Source organism: Parasteatoda tepidariorum, chromosome 7 (genome assembly GCF_043381705.1).
Source record: "Parasteatoda tepidariorum isolate YZ-2023 chromosome 7, CAS_Ptep_4.0, whole genome shotgun sequence".
NCBI classification, from domain to species: Eukaryota; Metazoa; Arthropoda; class Arachnida; order Araneae; family Theridiidae; genus Parasteatoda; species Parasteatoda tepidariorum.
The window spans coordinates 39761977-39773894 of record NC_092210.1 but is presented as its reverse complement, the minus strand read 5'-3'; the positions used below and the strand labels follow the sequence as shown (position 1 = coordinate 39773894).

General features: G+C 30.0%; 1 protein-coding gene across 1 annotated transcript in view; it reads right to left on the bottom strand.

Annotated features, from left to right (window-relative positions):
• LOC107441800 (U9-ctenitoxin-Pr1a-like) overlaps positions 1 to 11918 on the bottom strand; it is a 29240-nt gene that overhangs the window by 7239 nt on the left and 10083 nt on the right. The window contains exon 4 of the mRNA XM_071183312.1: positions 5549 to 5578. Coding sequence (XP_071039413.1) covers positions 5549 to 5578 — 30 coding nt within the window. The remainder of the gene's footprint in view (positions 1 to 5548; positions 5579 to 11918) is intronic.

The window sequence follows — 11918 nt, the reverse complement described above, 5'->3', positions numbered from 1 at the left end:
ATTTATCTGCAACGGTGCAAGCAAATGAACAAAATACTACTCATATTTTGGCCCCTATAACAATTGCAATAGTTTCCATTTAGTACTAATATCTATTATGATTAGCAGTCAGTCCTTTTTCAATGATTAACTTATGTGTTCATTTTTTTAAGCAAATAGATCTCGAGGATTACGTGGGGCAATAATGTTTGTGTTAGGATACATACAGTCATTGTGTCAGGGTCACGTGATGTAATAACACGCATTTTCTGATGTTGCGAGCTAAAAGCTTGATATTATAGATATGATCATTTCTATTTGTTTTGGTTTTAGGAGGATGGATGAAAAGAATAATAAAATGGTGAATTAGTTTTTGTAGAATTTTGCGTTATTTCTTTTGTAAAAGGTTACGACTGACACATTGTATTTTCTTACTTTAATGTGAAAGAGCAGTTTCTTAAACGTGAAAACAAAAACAATGCCGTGAAAGTAAGAAGTACTATAACGTTCCAAGGAAAACTTACTTTACTTTCCTGTGAATAAGAGCATCAAAAGCTTTAATTCAAAAGATTTACTAAAGAAATTATTTTTTTTCTTCTAAAATAAACATTAACATTATGTGCATCTTTGAAACATTTTATTTATTTAAAATTTTAAACAAATTTAATAATGCATAATAACTTTCTTTTAAAGAATTTCACTGCATATTATTTTTCAGTTTCTCTATCTGGTATATTCAATGACTCAATCTGAGACAAATAACAAAAGAAAGAGTTTAAAACTTCAAATTGTTTGTTTGTTTTAAATCTTTTTTATCTTCTATCATTTTATTATTTAAAAGGTAAAAAAATATTTTCTAAAATTTTGATTAAAATTTTGAAACAGAAAGCAATTTTTTGAAATTTACACATTGTAGATACTAAATGCATTTCTATGGACTATATTTTTGTTAATATTTTAATTAGATATATTAGTGCATAATAACTTTAAGTTGAGCATTATTTCTGCTTAGTTAAAATTTATTTATCTGCAACGGTGCAAGCAAATGAAAAAAATACTACTCATATTTTGGCCCCTATAACAATTGCAATAGTTTCCATTTAGTACTAATATCTATTATGATTAGCAGTCAGTCCTTTTTCAATACTTAACTTATGTGTTCATTTTTTTAAGCAAATAGATCTCGAGGATTACGTGGGGCAATAATGTTTGTGTTAGGATACATACAGTCATTGTATTTTCTTACTTTAATGTGAAAGAGCAGTTTCTTAAACGTGAAAACAAAAACAATGCCGTGAAAGTAAGAAGTACTATAACGTTCCAAGGAAAACTTACCTCACTTTCCAGTGAATAAGAGCATCAAAAGCTTTAATTCAAAAGATTTACTAAAGAAATTATTCTTTTTTTCTAAAATAAACATTAACATTATGTGCATCTTTGAAACATTTTATTTGTTTAAAATTTTAAACAAATTTAATAATGCATAATAACTTTCTTTTAAAGAATTTCACTGCATATTATTTTTCAGTTTCTCTATCTGGTATATTCAATGACTCAATCTGAGGCAAATAACAAAAGAAAGAGTTTAAAACTTCAAATTGTTTGTTTTTTTTAAATCTTTTTTATCTTCTATCATTTTATTATTTAAAAGGTAAAAAAATATTTTCTAAAATTTTGATTAAAATTTTAAAACAGAAAGCAATTTTTTGAAATTTACACATTGCAGATACTAAATGCATTTCTATGGACTATATTTTTGTTAATATTTTAATTAGATATATTAGTGCATAATAACTTTAAATTGAGCATTATTTCTGCTTAGTTAAAATTTACTATATGGCACATTCCATAACTGATATTAATCGAGAAAAAAAAGCAAAAGAATAAGCTGAATGGCAGATAGTTAAGAGTTTTTAGCATTTTCATTTCCCAAATATCTTATTTTATATTCTTTGGTTTTAATAAAAAAGGCTTTTAAAAGAAAGGAAATTCATTTTCTAATCTATTAATAAAAGTTACTGGATATATATTAATGAAGTATTTTGTTACTAAATTATTTAAAAAAAAATATAATGAATTTCCATTAAACATGATCACAGCTTGCTTTTTTTTTTAAATTTTTCTAATACACAGTTCCCTTTTCTTCAAATTTTGGCAACATTAACACCTATATAAAAAAAAAAAAAAAAACGCCAACAACAATCTTATTCCACACTGTTTGAAATTTCTTGGAAAAAATGGTTAAATAACATTTTATTTAATTGTCATTTTACCATAGTCAAACAAAACATTTTAATAACCAGATATAATATGGTATTATTCAAACTGTTCTGCGTTCATTTAAATTGTATGAAAAACCGTACATTAACTGCATTCACGTTCACGTTCAAACAACCTGAACCAACTAGTTTAACCTAATGAAGTCACTTAGTTTCTTGCAACTTGGTTTATATCAGAGCTGAAAGGTCTGATTTATCAATCTGAACACCGACAGAACTGGGGTTTGAGTCCCTGCGTGCGTTGACAATACAATATTTTTTCTATTCATTTCAACACGTGAAGAGTTTATAGTGTCCTGCCCTCCACAATTTGTGACACTGGGTATTAGAATACCGTATTTTCAATAACATATAGATGGCAGTACTATAAAGCTACTAAACCAGTAAAATTTCACTTTTACAGTTTTGAATCTATGCTAGTTGCAAATGGTTAAAAACCCGACTAATTTTGTATTCATGTTTTTTTTAACCATATTATTTGTGAACTGTTTTTAAAACCGCAACGGTACAAAATGTTCTTTACAGTAAACTTTACGGTCAATTAGATTTATGGTTAGTTGAGTTCATTTTAGAATGAAAGTTTTAATAGTGGAGGAAAGTGGGATGNTAAAACCGCAATGGTAAAAAATGTTCTTTGCAGTAAACTTTACGGTCAATTAGATTTATGGTTAGTTGAGTTTATTTTAGAATGAAAGTTTTAATAGTGGAGGAAAGTGTGATGAAATTATTCAGCTTGCAATTTGTTTGTGTCCTGAGTAAATTTTTAATTATTTTTAAAATGCTAAATATTCTCATTTGCTAATTGCCCTCTTCATTTNATTAAGTTAAAAAAATCAGTTAAATATCAATAGAATGGCATTAAAAACTATTAAAAATGCAAAGTATTTGATATTTCTTCGGTTCTTATACTTTATGGTTTGTATAATGTCTTTGATTGTCATTGTCTTAGATAAGATTTAATGTTTTAAATTTTTGTATGTATAACATAATTAAATAATGAAATAATTAATAATGTAACTATTTAAATAATGTAACTAGTAAATTACTAAAATCCGTACAATAAGACAGAAAAATGTAGTACGTTAAATTTATTACAATCATTGCACAATTAAATAAATCTTTCTTTTTTACAGGCTTATACTGAGTTGTTCCTCCGAAAGAACTTCTTAGCTATCTTTTCTAGTGCGCCAGTTTGTTAAACTAAGACAAATTACGAAATGAACTCTTCGCAGTATCGGTCTAAATTAAATATGTCCTTTTCCATCATGCACTTTTTCACAAGATTAAAAAATGTGACAAGGTGGCAACGAGATTACTTTAGCTTTGTCTATAAAATAGAATTATTAATAATTTCATAGTTGCCTTTTTAAATTCAAAATTCGTGATTTATTGTATATTTCTGGTTTTTCGGTCTGTTGAATATTCTTTTGTTTTTCTAATTGATGCTAACGTACTTAGTTACATTTTAAAACATAAACAAGTTACCTTTACAGATTCTGCCCTATCTATCAATTGTACTAAATATAAAATTTTAGTTCTAAAAATGATGCTCCAATGCGACATTTTTTTAAAAATTTAAGGTCTTCTTGACTTTTAAACGTCTACAGCTTTATCACACACCGTTGCCTATACATTCACATGATTCGCAGCGTATTTCGCCTCTGCAAATAATTTGCGAACTTTTTTCTTTTTTTGTTACTCATTACTTCTTTCCGTTAAACACCGGCCTAAACTTTTGAATTTATCGGAAAATTTTATTTTCATATTTAATGAATTCGACAAACATTGAACTAAATAATTTTATATGGTAGGCTTGCAGAATCGCCAAAAATGTTTTTAAAATAGTTGCCCAGGTAGCAGAGAACTACCAATTTAAGGCCGTATATTACATACCTCTTAAATTTTACTGAGTGTTCGTAAAATTTACATAAGACTGAAAAACTGAACTATAGAAAAAGGGTAATCCAAAAAACGTAAATTTCACTTAAAATTATCCGAAAATAAATTATTTTTCTTACGAATACTTTACCAAACATTTTTTCTAGGTAGGAATAAGTACATTATTTTATATAATATTTACGTCATCATGTGAGTATGGTAAAACGCTAAATTATACAAAAAGAGGTTATTTAAAAAACAGAAAATTTGAGTAAATAAATTCGAAACGAAATTTTAATAATAATTTGCTTTGTAAATAATATGTGAAATACACCAAATCAGTTTTACTAGGTATAAATAGTGAATATTCTTTCGTCAATCTTTCGTAAAATATACGAAAGCAATCTTACCTAAGGGTAATTAGAAATATCCATTCATCTAATATTACGCAAAATATAAGAATTTTTTTTTATATTAAATATCTCAATGGCAATATTATTCTGTCAATATTACGTAAAAGTAAAGTATAAAGTGCATTATCAATTTCCCAAAGCTTATGTGAAATGCTACATGGGTGGCAAAATTTTAACGAAACGTCAGCATTTAATCTTAATTGCCATTTCCTTACTTCTTCCACAAGGAAAACGTTTTTTAAAGAGTGAAAATGTTGACTGATATCAGTATTTTAGAACATTGAGCATACTAAGCAAAATAAAGAATTTGCCCAACGCAAAACAGGGCCTCTCTTAATACGTTAAAATTGTTACTTTTTTTCCTTCAAATCTTTCATACCCAATCGCTTTAAAAAACTGATTAGAAAATACTTTTTAGTTTAGTTATTAATAGACCGACATTTGTTTTGAACGCAGCGTTGTGAGCCAAAAGATGATAAAGAAATTTGTCCCTAGGCAAAATATTTTCTATTCCGCCTGCTTGTCAAAACTGCCGAAACGAAACAGAAAAAAATGTTAACTGGAGGAATCCTTTTACGAATTTGGGGAAGAGATGACTACACTTTTTCCCAACCCTGTTCTCTAGACCTCTGATTATAACTTAAAAATGTTGATATGAGAGCAATCGTCGAATAAAATATTTTTTAAAGCATTTATTTAATTTATTATCGAGTGAAATTAATTAATCACGATTAAAATTTTATTTATTTTGGATTTTTTCAAATTAAAATTTGTCTTTACCATTAATTTTTAACATCATGTTACATAAAGAGCATGAAAATTTGTTTCCGAAGAATACTGTTTTGAAATTTTAATCTGAGATTTCTTTAAATGTAAACAGTTTAAATAGTTTTGTTGCGATATGTTTGATTCTAATTACCATTTACTTTACATCGAATCAATGTACAGTTTACTTAACATTAGTCTTGTTCTTTGATAATCCAGAAAAATATTCCTTACCAATATTTTGGGAAAAGCTCTAGACAACTTCTAGAAAGGAAAAAAATTAATAATTATTAATAAAAATAAATCAAATTTGAGTAAAAAAAAATCATTTAAATATCAACAGAATGGCATTAAAAACTATTAAAAATACAAAGTATTTATATTTCTTCGGTTCTTATACTTTATGGTTTGTATAATGTTTTTGGTTGTCATCGTGTTTGACTTGCAAGTTTAACACATTTCTTTGGGCGCGTCATTAAATTGTGAAAACGATTAAGGGGGAAAATTAATCTAACTACAGCAGAAACGTTGATGACATTAAAATCATGAGCCAAATTCTACAACTTCTGATAAATACTCAAATCTTAAACTATTTTAATCACTTTTCTACAAATTCTAAAATGATATTTTTGCTAGATTAAAAATTACACCAAAAGTTTTGTTTCATTTCATTAAATATTTCTGAAGTTATGGTAAGAAAATTTAAGTTAAATAAGAAGTTATTTCTAATAAAAAGGTCCATATCTCCATGGATATTTATAAGCTTGATTTGAGCAGATGTTGCATATTATAACCAGAGTAATTGATTCAAGATACAAGTTTATAGCTGTATTCTTGGCATATTTATGTTTAAATACACTATTTTTTGTTCTTAATTTATTGCTGGTCACTGAAACTCAAAAAGTTTTAAATGTTATTGATACGTAAGAGAAATCTTAGGTTTAGATGACCTAATGAAAAGAACGACTTTAACAACTGTAAAGTTTTAAAACAAATCTCTCAGTATTTCTTCAGAAATATGGAAAAAAATGAATTTAGATAGAAGTGTTTTCATAATTTTGTCCTAACTCTGCATAGATGTTAGGGAGGGCTGAAGATTGACATCTTTAATTAGAGACTTATAATACAAAAATAAAGGTAATTTGTTATTCTTAAATTAAGATACATAGTACAGTAAACAAAATAATGGTATCTTGAGGTGGGGCTAAAAGTTACGAAATATGTAAAAAAATCATTATTAAGCTGAAATAATACTTTTCTTCTTATACCATTCAGATACTTCCATTTAAAACTCTTTTATTTTCATTACATTAATTATAATAATTATTATAATAATTATTATATTAGTTATTATAATCATTATACTTTTTTTAAAAATATTATTGCATTTTTATACTTCTTAAGCCATGTTTAGCAGCAAAATTTCGTTAAATTAGCGAGATTTGTCTTTCTGTATTTCAAATTCAGCTTGCTAAAAAACCTAAGGAAACAAACTGTTTGTTAAATATTTATAAATTTCATCTTTTACAGTTAACTTTCTTTTGAGGTTAGAAGTCCACATAATACACTGCCGTAAGTTTCATTCTAAAATCATGATAAAATATTCGGCAACTGTCTGTCCATCTGACTAATAGTTAAGTTTAGGGTAAAAACATTCTTTCTACCTTTACTGTTTTGTAACCGTTTACAACTAGAATGGTTATAAAACCGTAAATACGAAACTATACTGTTTTTTTTAAACAATTTACAACCGCAAAGAGGAAATTCATACTGGATATTAGAGCTAAGTTCTTCGTTAGATAATGGGCATTAGAGTTTGCAGGGAACTGAAAATTGGTCACGTGTTGAAGAGGATGGAGATAATATGCTGCCGCGACTTGACGCTGCGACTTGAATCTCAGTTCTATCGGTCATAAGACAGACAGATTAGTCCTCTTGTCTGTAATAGGTATGCAACTGAAAGGTGGTTTCATTATGTGGGCGTAGTCAGTGCGATAAAATTCTGATTGTTTAACCATATTCGCGAAAGCAGTTATTAAACGGTTTTTCTCACAGTTCTCTTAACATTTCATTTATAATCATTTGATTGTTTGTTTGAATATGATAACATTTAAATAAATTGTTATTTAACAATTTTTCCGAGCAATTTGTAACAGTATAGAACAGATACTACACTAATTCGTGTAAATAATCTGACTCACACACACTATAACCGGCATCATTAAGCCGGTGCCTGTCTCTTCATATTAATCATCTCATTTTATTCTTTATTCTCATTCTGAAGCCTTCACTCGGCTGGCAGCAATCAGGTGACGAATGATTATGTTTTATCATTGTCCAAATAGGGGTATGTTAAATAGTGAATTAACATATCCCAAGTGCTTTAAAGTACACTACATGCTGCATTAGTGTTCAAAAGTGATTTTTTTAAAATTATTTTTCCTTTACTGTCATTTGCAAAGGTGGCTGTAATATACCTAAATCCGTTTTTTGGTTTGCCAAAAGAACTGAATATGGATATTTTGCTACCAAATGAAAATGCACTTTTAAGCAGTTTCAACGAAGGTACAAATTGAAATTATACTCTTACGAAAAACGCCTCGATTTTCTTGTATTGATGCGTCAGTACTCAAATACAAAAGTTTTACAGCAAAGCTTCAATACTAACCTAATTCCATAAAATAATAATGCAATTACACTGTTGGAAAGGTCTCAGTAAAAACGGTTAAAATAACAATTTATTTAATTTTACCATATTCAACCAAAGCAATCGAATAGCCATACCAGATGATATACCAGCCATATACCATACCATACCAGCCATACCTCAAGATGCCATATGATACTCAAGCTGTTAAAGGCGAGGAAAAATGCTTATTGACGTTGCTTTTGTCTAATACGGTTAATTAATTTTGACCTACCAGAACATATACATCACGGACATTGTGAGAACTTAAATACTCATTTAGTTAAAAACAAACACTTCTTTAATAGAAGCTTTTCTGCATCATGACATATGAAAAAAAATCAGATTTAAATTCTTCATGCATGCAACAGAGTGCATTCTGTACCCTTTTGATGCGTGCAACAGAGTGCATTCTGTCGCTAAAAGGGCTAATCAGCCAATCTCATTAATAATTGAACAGGGTTTCGTATCCCAGTAATGAAGCTCTCATTCCTTTAGTACATGATAAGTTTTCACTGTCCAGCACTCTTCAATGGGTGACCCTGGTCTATTAGAACACAAAACTGTCATTCACCCACAATGATAGATACCGCGAAATTATACAGGATTATTTAAGTCAAGGCATTATAGAAATAGTTAACCTGATAGTATACATGATGAATGTGAAAGACCTATATTTTATTTACCCCATATGGCCGTTAAAAAAGAAAGTTTAACAGCATCGTTAAGAATTGTGTTTGACGCTGCGGCACACGAGGTCATTGAACTCTCTCTCAATGACTGTTTGTGGCCAGGATCCAATTTAAACCCCAATCTTTTGGACATACTTATTGAATTTAGACTCAACTGAACAGCTTACTATTCTGATGTGAAGCAGGCTTTCCTTCAAATAGGTCTTGCTGAGGTACACAAAAACGAAGTAAAATTCTTTTGGAGCAATGATGAACCAAGTGTTTCCAAAGATCCCGAAATAATTATCTTTCATTTTAATAGAATGAACTTTGGAGTCAACTCAAATCCATTTCTACTCGCTGCTACTATCAGACACCATATCAAAAATATGAAAATGATCTTCCTGTTATCGTTCAACTTCTAGATAGAAATCTTTATGTGGATGATTTTATTTCCGGTAGCAATGATTTTGATGAAGCATTAGAAATATCTAAAGATGCTAATAAAATAATAGAAGCTGCTGGAATGACTCCAAGGAAGTGGATTACTAATGACGCTGATTTGATGGAGCAGTGGAAGAATGAGGGATTAGATACTCATCCTGCAAACGCTAGTGTTAGTCTGGGCTCCAATCAGACTAAAGTGTTGGGACTTTTATGGAACACCAGTGAAGATTATTTTTCTGTGGATTCCGGAAGTCTCGTAAAATTCGTCTCCTCAAGAAAAGTACGAAACGTTCGATACTCCAAGCTATAGGGAAGATATTTGACCCTTTAGGGTTAATTTCATGCTTCACCATACGAATGAAATGTCTGATCCAAGAACTATGGAGTGAAAAAATTCCTTGGGATGAATCCTTGCCTCCGAAAATAGAGAAAGAGTGGATAAAATGGTGTGAAGAGATACCTTTTTTGGAAAATCTTAAGATACCTAGACTGGTTATTAATTCAATATCCAAGGAGGATATCGTCGAGATTCATAGTTTTTGTGACGCCAGTAAGAACGCATATGGTGCTACAGTATATTTGAAAGTTTACACACCAAATGGACCGATCATTAGACTTTTGACTTCTAAAAGCCGAGTAGCTCCTTTGAATAGTGTGACTCTGCCTAGCCTGGAATTGCTGGGAGCTCTAGTTGCAGCTCGCTTGACATCCAAAGAGAAAAAAATTGTGAATCTGAAAAGGTCTTCAATTGCATATCATTGGACTGACTCTAAAATTGCGCTCTACTGGATAAAGGGAAAGACAACTCGTTGGAAACAATTCGTTGCTAATCGAGTTAAAGAAATAGCCACTTTGACAGATCCAAACTCCTGGCACCATTGTGCAGGTACAGATAATCCTGCAGATATTCTCTCTCGTGGTGTGAAGTGAAGAAAAAGGTGCTGAAGTTTTGATGGAATCTGATTTTCGAGAAACTTTAGATTAATCATTTCCTGATATAGAATCTCTTGCAGAAGGCGAAAAAGAAACAATACTCTGAGAAGAAAAAACTGTTTCCTCAGCCGAGAATATGGAAGAGACTGTTTTGCTAACTGATGACTCAAAGATCCTGATTGATAAACTTTTAGAACTCTTAAATAATTATTATAAAATTAATCATATTTTGTGTTATATTTGCAGATTTCTTCATAATTGTAAACATAAGGATGAGAAAATGGTTCCCTTGACAGTTGACGAGGTAAAGTATTCAGAAAGTATCCTGATTAAGTATTCTCAGAAGACACTGGTAAATAAGAAAAGTTTTTCTCACAATATTTCTAGCTTAAATCCTTTTCTAGATAGGGAAGGTTTAATACGAGTAGGTGGAAGGCTAGATAATGCTTGAGTATCCTTTGATCAAAAGCATCAGATAATCTTACCGAAAAAGTCCAAATTAAGTAAAATTTACTTCGATAGTTTACACAGGAAATTACTTCATATTGGCCCTTAAGGTTTGTTAAGTGCAGTTAGGTTAAAATTTTGGACTTTAGGAGGCCGTAATCTTGCACTTCAAACTGTACATCAATGTATAACATGTTTCAAATCTAAGCCCTTCCTTTCCACTCAAATTATGGGTAATTTACCAAGTGAAGGAGTCAACATGTCACCCCCATTTTCCGTCACAGGTAAGACCTGAGCTGCCCTTTTGCTGTTAAATATAAACATCAACGTAAGGGTACTCTCAACAAAGTATATATTTGTATTTTCATTTGTTTTTCGACAAAAGCCATCCATCATGAACAGCTGTCTGATTTGACTTTCGATTCGATGATTGCCACACTGGATTAATTAATTTTTCAGATCAGAGTTTGGCTAATTATTTTACCTCTGAAGCCATAGAATGGAATTTTATTCCACTAAAATCACCCCGTTTTGGTGGTCTTTGGGAGGCGGGTGTAAAATCAGTAAAACATCCTCTTAAAAGAGCAGTTGGAAAATTTCATTTCACTTACGAAGAGATGGAAACAATAGTTATTCAAATCGAAAGAATTCTAAATAGTCGCCCCCTTTGCTCCTTAAGCGGTGATAATGACAGTTTTGATGTTTTAACACCAGGTCATTTCCTAATAGGGAGGCCTATAACATCAATTGTCGAGCCAAATTTAACTAATCTCAATGATAATCGTCTAAGTCGGTGGCAGAAAACTACTAAAGTTGTACAACTTATATGGTAAAAATGGAAGTCGAATTACTTAAATACATTACAAGCTAAATCAATATGGATGGTAACAAAAAACGATTTAAAGATAGGACAAATGGTACTTGTAAAAGAAGATTTCTTGCCTTTAAATACCTGGATTTTAGGCCGAATAATTTATGTTTATCATGGTTCGGATAATAAAGTGCGTGTAGTTAAAATTCGTACAAAAGCAGGAATATTTAAAAAAGCTGCTTCTAAAATAGCTGTCTTGCCAATTGATACATAAAAAAAAAAGACTATTTTTCATTATGTTATATATTCTGTGTCCTACATTTTATAGTGTTTATGATTTATATATTGTCAAGTATGTAATATTTTATTTTATTTTTAAAATTTTATATGTTAAGTTCTTGCATGAACATTGCAAGGCCGAGCGGGATGTTGGCGCGCATGCGCGTCAGCGCCCCAACCGGCAGAAGATTTTGAAACTTCCACAATGACAGACGGCTCTCATGTAGCTCCGTCTAATTAAAAATAATACTCTGAAATCGCTTTTAGCGATAATTAAAAGAAATAAAATAAAATCATCTCTTTTTAAGAAAGAGTGGTCCGTCTTATAAA